The 15,692-nt window shown below is 39.3% G+C and overlaps 1 protein-coding gene across 1 annotated transcript in view; it reads left to right on the top strand.

Moving 5' to 3' along the window:
* The first annotated feature begins 230 nt into the window (after window positions 1-230).
* Window positions 231-15,692, top strand: part of gtpbp2b (GTP binding protein 2b) — a 34,504-nt gene continuing 19,042 nt past the window's right edge. The window contains exons 1-7 of the mRNA XM_017439393.3: window positions 231-581; window positions 3,922-3,948; window positions 9,177-9,361; window positions 10,386-10,497; window positions 10,853-11,050; window positions 11,882-12,056; window positions 14,197-14,416. Of these exons, the coding sequence (XP_017294882.1) occupies window positions 390-581; window positions 3,922-3,948; window positions 9,177-9,361; window positions 10,386-10,497; window positions 10,853-11,050; window positions 11,882-12,056; window positions 14,197-14,416 (1,109 nt within the window). The 5' untranslated portion in view covers window positions 231-389. The remainder of the gene's footprint in view (window positions 582-3,921; window positions 3,949-9,176; window positions 9,362-10,385; window positions 10,498-10,852; window positions 11,051-11,881; window positions 12,057-14,196; window positions 14,417-15,692) is intronic.

Below are 15,692 nucleotides of genomic sequence, written 5' to 3' on the forward strand. Positions count from 1 at the left end.
ACTTTAATTTAAAATCTTTCAACAGAACCTCACTTCCAGACATCAAAACATTATATGTACATTTATACTTGTGAAAGTTGGTACAAACTTCTTTGAATTACACAGCTATTGATTGCAAAATTTTGAATTCCATGGATTTTATTATGAAATTTTCATTCGTTTCCAATTTTTCCGGTGACATATTTTGAAAGTTTGAGCCGGAAGCTGGGTGATAAATCAGTCCGCCTGGTGCTACTGATGGTGCTGAGGAGAGAGCATCTCCTCACAGAGAGGCCGAGTGCTGGAGCCATGTTTGGAGGGACAGAGTTAGTATTATTATAACCTTTACACGGTTTCTAACACCGTGAGCCCCCCGTTTTCTGGCTGTCGTGAATATACCGAGCTCAGCAATGGTGGATTTGGACCAAAGTACCGCAGTGTCGCCGGGACTCTGCAGACACGGACAGCAGTGCTCCGGCTCAGCCATTAACGGGAAGAAACCGTCCAAAAAGTCGCGAACGAGGCGAGGCAAACGAGGCAGAAGAAGAAGGAACAAAAGGAACAGGAACAATAAAACACCACCACCGTTTTTACCACCGGAGGTACTAGCTACACATTCGGGGAGTAAAGGGACATCCAGCCGGCTAACAGCTGCTAGCTATCACTGCACAACAGCCCAGCTCGGTGCTTTTAGTTCAAGCTGGACTCATAAACACCTGAAATACGCTCACTGTGTACTCCACACCTCATTCTTTCAAGTCTAGCATTTAGAAGCTACAAAAACATCTTTTTAAGCATTTACTATTATATATAGCTTATATTATATTATATTATATTATATTATAATATATATATTATATATAGCTCCTTTTTTCCTAACAGGGTAGTTATGTGCTGTTAGCCGAAGCCAGATGTATTAGAATACAGAAAGATTATATTATTATTATGATGAACAATAATCCTCATACAGGGTTTCCCCCAGAAAAGAGGCCGGCGATCGGCCACCTACCGGTAAAAAAAAAAAGATTAAAGTTGACAGATAGTTGAAAATATGGCTATTTATTATTTGATATTGTAAGATATTTGTGCCAAATATTTACACAACTACAGTTTTACAAAAAGGCACTATTGAAATACTTATTTAAACAAAAATATAATAAAAAATACTAATTGATTGCACCTAATTTAAATCCTAATTTAAGTCACATTTACAAATAAAATAAATTAACATAAATGAAAAATTGCAAACAAAGCACCAACACACGTCTCACTTTCAGGCCAATGAATAACAACAGAGAACTCTGAAAAATAGAGAGATGCTGTACTGTACTGTGCATATCTAATGCTGAATTGAATAGCATCATTTTACTGTTAAACATGGATAATATTTTCACTAAGCACAAAACATGCTTACCATATTTAGTCTTGTAAAGCCACCAGCTGAATTTCGGCTCAACTAACCATTTTTGATAAACCCGCTTGTTCCATGTTTTTTACAGAGGCTCTGACAACCTTCTAACTCCAGGTAGCTGAAGGAGGCTCGGCCTCAGGGCTCATTAGAGTACCGCAGGGCTCTGTGAACAGCGCGCGGACCTGAGTGCGCGGTGGGGGCGTTTATACTTGGCGCTTACGTCTGTGCAGTATTCTCCAAAAAGACGGGGGACAGTACGCTACGTAACCAGTGGAAATACAGTAAAAAAGAGAGCAGATGGTTGAATGCGCGCGGTCTGCCCCAAGTTTCAAAAGGTGCACAACGCACCCTCGCGCGGTGAGGTAGATAAAGGTAGCGGTTTTGGGGGAGCGGGTGGAAAAAAAAAACGTGTATAAAAATTGAGGTATTTATAATAAACAAGCGGAGTTTAGCCTAGCGGCCGGGTCAGCAAAGCCTGGCGACCGCCAGGCTTATAGTATGGTGGGGGAAACCCTGCTCATAGATTTTCCAGTTTATTCTTGTGTGAATACTGAAGGAACCCTTCAGTACAGTGTTGAAAAGTTTGACAAAGTATAAGATTTTATTTTAAAAAATATGGAAACAAACAAAACGTTTCCAGACTATTACCCATTGGATTTTCTAAAATCCAATGGGTAATAGTCTGGGCTGGCACCTTACCGTGGTGGAGGGGTTTGAGTGTCCCAATGATCCTAGGAGCTATGCTGTCAGGGGCTACATGTCCGTAGTAGGGTCACCCTAGGCAGACAGGTCCTAGGTGAGGGATCAGACAAAGTGAAGCCCAAAGACCCCTTATGCGTAAAACTATTGGACACAATGTTCCCTCGCCCGGACGCAGGTCACCGGGGCCGCACTCAGGACCCAGGCCTGGAGGTGTGGCATGTTCGCGAGCACCTGGTGGCCGGGCTTTCGCCCATGGAGCCCTATGGGTCCCCCTTGCCATGGGCTCACCACTTATGGGAGGGGCCAAAGGGGTCAGGTGCAATGTGGGATGGGTGGTGGCCGTAGGCCGTAGCCTATTGGCTTCATCAGGTTGTGATGTACAGCTTTTGCTGGAGCGGTTCACAGCCGAGTGTGAAGCAGCTGGGATGAGGATCAGTGCTTCCAAATCCAAGGCCATGGTCTTGAGCCGGAAAAGGGTAGAGTGCCTTCTCCACGTCAGGGAAGATGTCCTGTCCCAAGTGGAGGAGTAAGTATCTCGGAGTCTTGTTCACGAATGAGGGGAAAATGGAGCGGGAGATTGGTGCAGCGTCTGCAGTGAAGCTGGCACTGTACCGGTCTGTCATGGTGAAGATAGAGCTGAGTCAAAAGGCGAATCTCTCAATTTACCGGTCAATCTACGTTCCTACCCTCATCTGTGGTCACGAGCTTTGGGTAGTGACCGAAAGACCAAGATCGTGAATACAAGCGGCTGAAATGTGTTTTCTCTGTAGGGTGTCTAGGCTCTCCCTTAGAGATAGGGTGAGAAGCTCAGTTATCCGGGTGGGGCTCAGAGTAGAGCCGCTGCTTCTCCGTGTCGAGGAGCCAGTTGAGGTGGCTTGGGCATTTGATTAGGATGCCGCTTGGACGCCTCCCTGGTGAGGTGTTTCGGGCAAGTCCCACCGGGAGGAGACAGAGGAAAGACCCAGGACACGCTGGAGGGACTATGTTTCTCTGCTGGCCTGGGAACGCCTTGGGATTCCCCCAGAGGAGCTGGCTCAAGTGGTTGGGGAGAGGGAAGTCTGGGTTTCCCTACTTAGGTAGGCTGCTACCCCCGTGACCCCGACCCCGAATAAGTGAAAGAATCCATCCATCCATCCATCCATCCATCCATCCATCCATCCATCCATCCATCCATCCATCCATCCATCCATCCATTATTCCCATAGATGAGGATAATGGATAATCCATCCATCCATCCATCCATCCATCCATCCATCCATCCATCCATCCATCCATCCATCCATCCATCCATCCATCCATCCATCCATTTTCTAAAAAATAAACAAAAAAACAAAGCAAATTTAGAGTTGGTAAGTCACTAAAATGGATCTGATTACTATTTAAAAGTTTCATTAAAATTGGTTCAGTGGGTCATGAGATATTTTGCTAACAAACAGGCACAGTTGCTTTCGGTATTTAATGCCAAAGTTTTGAAAACAGATCTCACATGATTTTATTAAAACTTTCAGAAAGTAATTATGCACGTACATTTGCAGCTTCCACAGCTAATCAAACTCAAAAATGTCTTTAACTCAGTCAGTTATACAAATATTGTGTTAAAAATCCAATGTTTCAGTAGTGTGACATGTCATGATGTCACATGAGGTCAAGTTACTGTCAGAGTTTGACCAAAACAACTGCAGCTCCATCAGTCTTCAGCATAAGAGGATTTTAGTCTAACACTTGGGTATGGAAGATGGGTGATATGCATTCCCTCAAGACATTTCATCTGTTATTGTGCTTTGTACACTTTATTCAAAATGTTTACCATCTTTTGGTTTTGTTTCTAGGCTGAAGAAGGAAACATTGAATATAAGGTAGGAAACTCTTCATTTTCTGCATTATTTTAGTGCCATTTGGGTTTTTAAACATGACAGTATGAACTGAAACACCTGCAGATGGTTTTCTCTTTGATAACTGACAGACCAAATGGATTTTATTACTATTGTTATCATTTTGTCTTGTTTGCGGTGCCTAAAATGAACCGTTTAGAATTGGCAGAGCTGCTGTGACCATGTGCATCAAAGGTCGTAATCAAATCCAGTTCTTTCCATGTTTGCAGTTTGTTGGAGGGAAAAGGAAATGTTCATTTTAAAATACCTGTTTTCCTATCTAAGTTGTGTGCAGTACAGAAGGGTAATATCGTACTCTTTGCGATACGTCGTAAAAAAAAAATCAAATGAACTTTTCAGAGAACAGTTGCAGAAAGATGACAATAGGTCAAAGGTCATGATAAAGGGGTGCTTCTTCATTGTGTATTGTCTCGCTGCCCAGTTGTGAAGTGAAGTGAAATTTATTTATATAGCACTTTCCAGAAACAAGGCGATTCAAAGTGCTTTACAACACAGAATCAACAATCAGGTACAGATAAAAACATCAAAATCAAATATAGAAATACAGAAATGAAAAAACATCAATCATGTATAATCTAAATGAAATGTAAGATAATTTTAAATAAAGTCATGAAACTAAACATATCTAAATATGAGCTGAGATAGTCAAAATAGTACCTAAGATAATCTAAATGAAATCATGATAAAGTTAAAACTGAACTAAACAACAATCAGGAATCTAACAATCTAACAATATCTAAAATATATGCTAAGATAAAGTAAAGTAAACTAAACTAAATGTACAGGAAGGCTAAATAAGCTAACATAAACTGAAACATGATAATGCTAGGATAAACATGATATTGCTAAACTAAAGGTACCAAGAGGCTAACTAATAGTACTAAAGGCCCGCTGACAGCCAACATAAGAATTTTTAAGATAACTAAACTAAGGTAGTGAAGGAAGGGAGGGAGGGAGTGTGAGTGGGGTGACAGAGACGAGGCAGAGATGGTGGAAATGTGTGCGTGTGTGTGTATGTAGAGACGGTGAAGGACGGTGTGGTGTGTGTTGTGTGTGTGTGTGTGTGTGTGTGTGTGTGCGTGTGTCTGTGTTTGCAGAGACGGTGAAAGACGGTGTGGTGTGGGTTGTGTGTATGTTTGTAGAGAAGTCCATGAATCACGTCACAGAGGCCATTGTCTTTGATAATATGATGGAATGTTTATCAGCCAGGCCAGATCAGATCCACAGATGTCCTTAGGCAAGGGAGGGGGCAGAGCCTCTTGTTTACATAAAATCCAGGGAGAAATTGAAGAAAGCTGGCCAGACAAGGCGGTGTCAGGGGAGTGTTGAGGTAAGGATTTTCACCTGCTTTCCCTCGTCCTTCACCTCACCCGAGTTCTTGATGGAAATGACCGTCAGACAATACCTTAAGTTTTAAGATTTATTTGATCAAAAGCAGAGAGAAAATCATCAAATTATTACGCAAATAAAAACCAAGTGCACCTGGGAGACAATCAATAGAATGTGAAAAGACACATCACCTCAAAGTTTGCAACCAAAGGAACCCCAAGATTGTCTAAAGTTAGTTCATGTTCTGAAGCATTTATTACCTCCTGCGACCCCCAGTCGTCTGCGTGAAAAGGGTGCGCAGAAAACACTTCCTGAGGTGCAGTTAGCCATTTCCTGTTGCAGGGCACACACATTATAGGAACACCGGCAGGTGACCCAGCACTCGGGCCATTCAAGGCCTACCACATCTGAAAACTCTCTTACTCTCAAGAACTCTTCTACATAGCTCAAAACATGATAGGCTACTAAATCAGTAGATTATGTCTTAAAAACATGATAAACAACACACTCTTATTCCTATGATTAAATGCTTCAAACTAATACTGATATATGACTCAAACTAATGTCAAATGCTTTAAAAGAAGGTTAAAGTAATACTGAATATAGTGCCAAATAGGCAAGATTAATAAGGTTGTAACCTCTGTTTCATGATTAATACTGCTCAAGCTACATTATATATATTTTCACTTTAATACTGATTCTTAACATCACACTGATATAAATCTCAAAAAGAATCAACAAACACATTTAAATTATATATGCAGAACTGGTGCTCTTCTTATGATTAAAATGCTGTTTAAGCGAGACTTTGGTTTTGTTCACCTCGATAGGAGCCAAATTCTGATAACAATAATTGTTTTGGGTCAGGGCGACTTTTATTTTCCGTCTGCCTTGAAAGTCTTGCTGGTACTTCTCAATGGCGAATCCAAACAGCCAAATTCCAGGCCCATTCCGCCTGTTCCGAGCGAGCAACTTTCTCCAAGATTTATCCCATTTCATTCCTGAGTCCAGGAACCGCATTTAGCCTACGATCCTGTAAAAGGATCGCATCCAACTTGGGATTCTGCTCTCGTAACATCACAGTCTGAATGTAGATCGCCGAACCCATCAAACGAATTTGACGATATGCCAGGTAACTGCCTAATCCAAACAGCAGAAATCCTGTCATCAAAAACCCAAATATGTAAAGATCCTTCACGTTCTCCACTGACAAAATCGATAGACATACAATATTCCACTTCTGCCAGGAATCCATTGTGTATCCAGCGAATGTTGTAACATCTGGGCAGGCGGGCTCTCCCTTGCCCAGTCTTCCCGTCGAGAAAATTTGATCAATTGCGTTGAGAGACCAGCTGACCAGATCCATAGTTTATACATTTTGGAGAATATGCAAAGAGAGGCTCCGAAAAGAGAGCAGGGCAGAGAGAGGGGAGGTTCAGGAGATAGAGAGAAAGAGACAGAGAGAAAAAACGCAGTGTGTGGTAAAGCTGTCTGTTTGATAATAGGTGAGTTTTATTTTTGAGCAGTAATTGCCTCTGCGAGGCTGTAGACTGTCTGCAGTGATAGATTTATAGCAGCATTGAAGTGAAATATTTTTTAACATTTAGTATTATCATCATAAATGTCAGTCTCTATGTGGCCCTGAGATGGACTTGCGACCTGTCCAGGGTGTCCCCCACCTCTCGCACAGTGACTGCAGGGGATAGGCACCAGCTCCCCGCGACCCAGAATGGAGAAGCGGGTAAAGAAAATGGATGGATGGATCATAAATGCCAGGCAAGATTGTGATAAATTTGATGTTCTGCCTAATAGTTATTAATAGTTCGTACCTTATCAGCCGTGGCATAAGTCATAGAGCAGAGAGTATAGAGGAAGAGGCAAAAGTATTCATCCAGGCTAGGCTAAAGGTTAGCCCATGTGTGGTGAGTTCAAGTTTGCTCTGAATGTACCCACTGTTGTCACTGTGCAGTAAAATGCCTGTTTCAATCACAGGACAACAATCTGAGCAGTGTTATGTTCCATTAGATTCACATAAATATATTCACAAATCTTTTTATGCTTCTTTACTTGTCTTATTTTGGATCTGTTTAATAGGTTTATTAAGAGATTTGTAAAAAACTCCACATAAATGTGACTCGAGTCACTCTTAACTATTTTATGCCAATATAATATAGTTGAGGTGACTGAGTTTCTGATTTTACAGAAATCAGCTGTTGCTGATATGACCCTGGCTGCTTGTTTATTTGCTTGTAGACCTGAAATCTGATGGCTCCTGACACATTTTACTGCCAAGTGTAAACACTGGAAGCTGTTCTCATGTGTCTGAATCACTCAGAAATCATGATTTGAGTGATTTTTGTTTTAGATACATCAATAGTTGTTTTTGGTAATTCTGTTATTGTCATTGCTGCGCATGTTTAGGAATTATTAGAATACGATAATAATAGAATAATAATATAAGATGAAAATAGAGCACATAAATTTAAAATAGATATGAATAGAATAAATACTGAAGACTAAAGAGGAGACAATATTTCTAAAAGAATTTGCGAACAGTGTTAGGGCTGCAACTAGTTTTATTTTGATTAATCTATCAAGTAACTTTTCTTTCAAATCTTAAAACCAACATCTTTAAGATCATTTTATTTTTAACAGTCACATGTGACATTTGGAATATACCACAAAATAAAATATAAGCAAAGACTTGCAAATTAAAAATGTATAGATATTTTTAAAGTGCCAAATCAATAAAATGAAGCTCTTATTTATTCATTTTTAAAAAGCCTTAATATTCATCACATTGCAAAGCTAAAATTGGTAAAAAAAAAAAAAAACTGCAGCAAACTTTCTCAACACAGTTTGCTGCAGTAATAAATATTTTAAAATTCTGTAGTTTTCATTTATTCTTTTCATGTAGCTTACTTTTCCATATTAAACTTATGAAATGTATTTGTTGATTGTATGTTTTATAAATGAATTTGTCTGACTTAAATGTTACTAACTTAGCCATAACATTATCTACGCAATCAAAGGTGCTGAAAAAGGGCAGTTTAAAACCGATAGGTATTGTGTTGAGATGTTTCCCTCCTGTCCAAGTCATAGATATTGTTGGGATTTGGGTTTTTATATTCAGTTTGTTGTCTTCGTGTTTCAGTTTGAGTTTATTGTTTATTTTATTCAGTTATCTTGTTAGTTTGGTTCTTGTTCTTTCTGTCTTTGTCTCTCATGTCTGTGTTTGTTTCATCTACCGCTCCCCAGTTTGTCATCTGTTTACCAGCCACGCCCATCTCCACCTGCCAGTAATCCTCATACCATGTTCCTGATCTGTGTCCTTAGAGTCTTGTTACCGTCCGTTCCTGTGTTCTCTTGGATTTAGTTTTTGTTTCGCTGCCTTGTCAGCTTTTGTTTTTTAATGAATAAATTAGTTTTCTTTTAAGTTTTAAAAGTATGACTCTGGGTTTGCCTCCGTCACCACCTATCTCAACAGACATATCACTGGATAACCACTGGATGATCCTTTGGGAGACTCCAGAAGTCAGTCAGTAGCCACCACAGCTAATCAACATTAACAAAAACAAAAATGGCTGTAACTCAGTTAATTTTACAGGAATTGAGCTACAATTTGGTTTGGTAGTAGCTGAGAGTCATTGACAACACATACTCTGAGTGCTATCACATCCTGCAAGATCTCACTGTACGAGATGTATAAGATCGCACATAACATTATTTATGAGGTTTGACCAAAATGACTATAACTCTGTCACAATTTCTGGCATTAAAGGCAGCGGGCAAAGTATTATTTATTAGTTGAATTTATCTGGTGAACTTGTATTTGTTTGCTTGTCTCTGTTGTGATGCTGTAGTTGAAGCTGGTCAACCCCACTCAGTATCGCTTTGAACATCTGGCCACGCAGCTAAAGTGGCGTCTTCAGGAGGGACGTGGCGAGGCTGTCTATCAGATCGGAGTAGAAGACAATGGCCTGCTGGTTGGTCTGACCGAGGCCGACATGAAAGCTTCTCTCAAGACCTTAAAAAGGATGGCAGAGAAGTAGGACAAATGATTTTCTTGTTTGATGAAGTTTAAATTTTAATGTGTTTTGTTTAGTTTTTTTGTAATGGTACCAATTAAGAATAAAGGGAATCTTAAGGGACTTTGCAGAGAAGACAAAGTAAATCTATGATCACATAAAGTACAATTCAGAATGTATTAAAAAAAAATAATTCTAGATGAGTCAATTAGGTCCAATTTATTCTAACAGCCTCATTAACTGAAGTCTAAATCAGTGCATTTATAGTAGATATACTCTAATTTGGTGTATAAGTATTAAAAAGGCTAATTTAAAAAATCCATATTTAGTTAAGAGAACCAAATCTTTACTTCGATCCAATCTCCCATCCTGAGGAGCATCCAAATGGGGCAGGCAGCAGTGGGGAGGGGAACTCACTTTTAAACAGATAATTGTCTTTAGTTGTTTGACTTTGTTGTCTGTATGCCATGAAGTGGTGAAAGGTGTTTAGAAGAAGGACCCAAATGCAAAACTCAGGAGACAGAAGACTGCAAAACCAAAAACCTTTACTAAAAACTGAAGGTGATCCAGAACCTAGACAGATAACACAAAACGTCCAAATTAGAGAAAAATATTTTATCAAACTAAAACTTGTGACTAAAATCACATCAGACAAGAGAAAAAAAATAAGCAGAGATCAGGAAGTCACTGCAGGTATAATCAGGTATAGAAACAGTTGAATGTAAAAGTAATGCCCGCTCTGACCATCTGTTAGCTTGACTTCTGCCTGATGTCAAAACTGATAATATGCTGACTTCTGTTGGCTGCAGGTAAGATACTGACAGCTGAAAACAACTCCAAAGAACCCTACTTCAAAAACATCTGAACTGTTTTTAAGTATTTAGTGCTTCCTTTAACTTTTTTCTTTTTTGTTAAATGTTTAAATTACAATAACATTGTAAAGCATAATATAACCTTAAACATAATAAGTGCTCTCATGATTGTATGACAGCAGTACATGATCAGTCATCTGATCAGGGTTTGTTTTTCTGTTGTCCTCCTCAGGGTCGGAGCTGATATCACACTGCTCAGAGAAAGGGAAGTGGACTATGATTTGGACAGGAATACCCGAAAAATTGCAGAGGTCCTTGTTCGAAAAGTTCCTGATGATCAGCAGGTGAGAGTCTGTCCTGCGACCTCTGGACTTAAACAGCAGGTTTAAACCTGGAGTTTGATGGTTTGCCCTGAAATCTGTGGTAAGCTTTTAAACTCAATGGGTTTTTCAAACAGTTGATATTGCAGCAGCATTCAGGGGAGCTCCAGATTTGGTGTAAGTGCTTTTGTTTGGATGGTTTAATGTTTTCAGTTCTGTATTAAAAAATATCCTTATAAAAGAGTAAAGTTCTGTTTAACGGGAAGAAACAGCACCGGCCTGAAACACCATCAGCTTTAAAAACGATCCTAGCAGGATTATGGTTATGAATTGGAAACATAACCCTGTCCTCGGATGTGGGTTTTTGGACTGCCAACAGTTCCTGGACCTGCGAGTGGCCGTGCTGGGTAATGTGGACTCGGGGAAGTCCACCCTGCTCGGTGTTCTGACACAGGGGGAGCTGGACAATGGCCGAGGCCGAGCACGGCTCAACCTTTTCAGACACCTGCACGAGATCCAGACTGGACGCACCTCCAGCATCAGCTTTGAGATCCTGGGCTTCAACAGCAAAGGAGAGGTAACGATTATAAGTTTTACTAGTTAATAATTTCCTGAACACAGTTTGGATTATATTTTAGACTCATTATGGCTCAATTTCAAACTACTGCATTTTAATTTAGGTCAAAAGAGTGTTTAGTTAGCTGGTACACTTTCACAAACTGAAATGTGAAAGAGGACTAAAACAGAAGTTTGGTCCACACTGCATAACAGTACATTCCTAGTGTATGAATGAATGGGTGAATGACTGAATGTAGTGTGAAGCACTTTGGGGTCCTTGGTCTAGATGAAGGACTATACAAGTGCAGGCCATTTACCATTACGTAGTGACAGAACAGAGCCTGCTAAAAGTTATTTAAAGTCAACTTTCATTATGAGCACCTTTGATTTTCTCATTTAAAAATATACCAAACTGTTTCTGTATGCTGTTATATAAACTGAAGTCGACCGGCAGTCAGATCTTTACTGAAAGTTGCTGTCAGTGCTTAATAACCCCTGGATTTCAAAACGGTTTAATAATGTTGATAATGGATGCTAAAATGGACATATATGGATATGGACTGACATATAAGGAGAAGTATAAAATTATAAAATTGAAAAAGTGTACAAACCCTGTTGACAACACTTTTAAAACTGCAGACCTAAATGTTGTTTTATGCAAGGCACTAAAGTGTCACCACAGTGTGATAGTTTCATCTGAAAAATTGCTTGTTTTCCAGTACATGAGACCAAAGATAAATATAATTCATAATCTTTGCTTTGCTACCATCTATTCTGCACTGACTGTAATATCTGTGGTTTAAAATGAGAAACATAAGAGGAAGTCTGAGTGTCCTGCCATATTGTCCAGGTGGTGAACTACAGTGAGTCTCGGACAGCTGAGGAGATATGTGAGAGCTCGTCCAAGATGATCACTTTCATCGACTTGGCAGGACACCACAAGTACCTGAAGACAACTGTTTTTGGCCTCACCAGCTACTGCCCTGACTTTGCCATGCTGGTGGTGAGTGCCAATACAGGCATAGGTGAGCTGCAACCACATGCTTCAACAACAGGAACAATGTCAGTACAAGGAATACGGTTTAACCAGAGTCCAGCTGAGGGACACAGGAACTGATTAGAGACATCTGCATGGTTACTTCATGACTCACTGAGGGTTGCTGAACACCTTAATGAGAGAAGCTTCACACTGACGTTAAAGCCAGTATCTCGCTTTCTGTGGGGGACTAGTTGGCAATTAAAATAGTGAGAAAATAGGCAAATTTTCAGTTGCAGTCTCACTGGATTCTGAGTGTCTGTGACCAGCGACCAGCAAGCATTTTGCCCAGCCAAATTTGGAAATAACCCAAAGTTTTTCTACAAATAGTTAGGCCTGTCGCGATAAATGATAAATCAATTAATCGCACGATTAAAAAAAATGAGGTCGATAGGTTAGATTTTATTTATCTACGTTATCGTTCCTTTGTGTCTTTCTACTGAAGACACTGGATGACAAAAGGCTCCGGTGCTCTTCACTGACCCCTCCCTTTCTCTTAGCATCGGGGTGTGTGTGGCCTATGGCGTCAGGTAGCCAGCCGAGGCGCCTCGGCTTGTACCTCTGCAGCATTAGCCCCCGCTAGGAGTTAGAAAGCTAAAGAAATGCTGTTGAATATTGAGGGGAAAAAACAATGGAATTGGTTTGAAGCTCGAAGTAACAGCAGCGGTGTGGGAGCACTTTGGATTCAAACCAAATGACTGAGGCGAACCGCTGAACCTTTGTGAGCCGGTATGTCGGTATGTTAGTTTGCACTTTTTGTTTATAAAACTGTCAGTTTTGTCTGTCTTCTCTATATAAAACTAATGATTATTTCTTTTTGAAGGGCAAGTTAGTTTTTCAGACTTAATAATCCATACTGTTTTGTTTGAATATAGGTTTTATTTCCATTTTTTTTGTTTTGTTTTTATTCAAGTGCATTTTTTGTTAACGGAAACTAAGAGTCCATTTTATTTTTGTTTTCGATTGTTTTGTTTATTTTCTGTTCCAGTTCCAGTGTTAAGTGTTCTTTTGAAAGTAAAGTTTATTAATCTTTGAGAGGATGTACTTGATTATTGTACATGATTACTATTATGTTATTATCATTACATTATTTTAAAATGACCTCCAAATGATATAATCGTTTATCGCAATAATTTCTGAGACAATTAATTGTCCAGCAAAATTTGTTATCGTCACAGGCCTACAAATAGTACAATTTCTTCATTTAAACATTTGATATGTCCTATTGTGAATAAAATATGGGTAATGAGATTTGAAAATCATTGCATTCTGTTGTTGTTTACATTTTACACAATGTCCCAACTTTTTTAGAATTGAGAATGTACATGAAAATTTTAATTGGGATTATTTTTTTATTAATTTTGCAAGGTACCCTGTAAAATCCTATTTCTAGTTCTTACGAGAATGACTTGAACAGGAGCTGCTTTATGAGGGGTATAAATGCCTTAACTCAGAAAGACTTAAGTGTTTTTTGGCATCTGGGATGTTGTTTTGTTTTTAGTAAAATAAGTTATCTTCTTTCAGCTCTGGGAGAAAAATAAAATAAAAATAAAAATACTTACAGTCACCAGTAGAGGTTAGAAGTCAGGTATTTTAACTCAAGATGTGATCACTGGACCAACTTCTAAAATGTAGTATTTAATTTGCTCCTAGTATTTGTGTTTGGTGGTAGTTAATGCATATATTGCCAAAAGGATTATCTGTTACATTCTAATCTTTGTTGTGTGTGTGTTCAGTGGGTAAATGATGGGAATGACTGATGCTGATTAAAAATTGTATTTTTGTCAGTTTGACATTTTCAGATTCTCATAAAAATGTCAATGAAATGGTTTGTTTTTAAAATTTTTAGTAAATTTTAGTATAATGAATTGAAGCTTTTACCAGTTTTACTTCAGCAAAACTAAAAAAATATTTTAGTTACCTATACTTGGTAGACTATTTTTTAATTTTAAAATCAGACACCTGTATTTGAAAATTTCTGCCAAGAGGATTTTACTGTAGAAAGAAAACTAGAATGAACAAAAGTGAAATATAAGAAGCAGTAAAATTTAAAGAGGAGTTTTACCTGTGGTCATCTAAATCAGTAAACATGGTTTTAGCTCTCAGTGTTCCTCCTCTTCTCCATCCAGCCGGTACGACCCGGGAGCACTTGGGCCTAGCCATGGCGCTGAAGGTTCCCATCTTTATAGTGGTCAGTAAAGTGGACCTGTGCTCCCGAGGCACAGTGGAGCGAACGGTCCGTCAGCTGGAGCGAGTTCTGAAGCAACCGGGCTGCAACAAGGTGCCCATGGTGGTGTCGAACCCCGATGATGCTGTAACTGCAGCGCAGCAGTTCACTCAGTCCACATGGTTGGTCCAAACACAGCACAGACAGTCTGACTGCAACATACTGCACTCATACAATAAAGCTTGAGTTTGATGCCACTAGGGGTGTAACGGTACGCCCAAGTCCCAATTTGGTATGGACCTTGGTGTGAGGGTCACAGTTTGGTACAGGTTCGGTACAACAGGAAAGAGAAACAAATGCCAAACGCTGTTTGTTTGTTTAACCAATAATAAATCTCCCAGAAGCAGGAGAAGCAGAAAAACAAACCAGCCTTTTTTAGTGGGGAGGCTGTAAGGTAGGCTGTGTACAACAAGGTAGGATCTGTCAGCTGATAACGTCACTAGAAAATAAAAAAGTCACATTTTAATGTCTTTTTTCAGCCTGAACTGTAAACAGTAATCCCATGTGTCGATCAAAAACTTGAAAAAACTCCAGAGAGTTTCCTCTTAAGAAAATATTACTAAAAATTAAAATAAAACAAAAACCAAGGAGTATTTGCTTCAGTTAATTTGACCTCAATGTGATACAAAATAAAAAAACAACACAGCTGAACAACATCTCCCAGTGTGAAAATATAAAATAAATAAAATGTAAAATGTGATTTCCCAGTGGACTGAGTGCTAGTGGGAAAAAATGACGCTACTAAATAAATTGATATTGAATAAATTTTCAAACGGCTTGACTGGCTGCAGTACCTTTTAAAGGCCCTATTGCATGATGGAAGTGCTTGTCATACATGCATCTCCTGTCTCCCTTTGAGCTTACAGATCTTTTTCCACACAGCAGATCTGAATCTAACAGGCAGCTCTTCGACCTTCTACGCGTTTTTATGAATCAACCTTTGATGATTGTTAGCATGTAATACATTATAGTATTTTCCTCTGCTTTTTTCTATTGTGGCTGTTAGCGAAATGCAGTCAAATAAAATGCTTGTCGACTTCTAGATGGCAGCCATGATCACCTTTGTTACGGCCCCCCCTTTGGTGAGAAGAGGAGTAACACGACAACCACAAAATTCAACAGAGTCCAAGTGTATGTGGAAAAAAAGGAGGGATTTATTGATAATAAGATAATAAAAATCCCAGAAGGCTTGTACAAACTGTGGGGGAGAAAGGGACAGTTAGGTGGTGCCAAATCAAAGAAACTAATAAAACAAAACAGGGCCTAACTATCATCTGTGCTACACCAAACAAAATAGAAAAGAAAACCCTTCCTACTTGATCTAACAAAAGTTTCACCAAACCTTTACATGGATGGCACCCACCTACTTACCTAGTGTATATAACAGAAAAACAACTA

The sequence above is a fragment of the Kryptolebias marmoratus genome, linkage group LG6 (genome assembly GCF_001649575.2).
Source record: "Kryptolebias marmoratus isolate JLee-2015 linkage group LG6, ASM164957v2, whole genome shotgun sequence".
Lineage (NCBI taxonomy): Eukaryota > Metazoa > Chordata > Actinopteri > Cyprinodontiformes > Rivulidae > Kryptolebias > Kryptolebias marmoratus.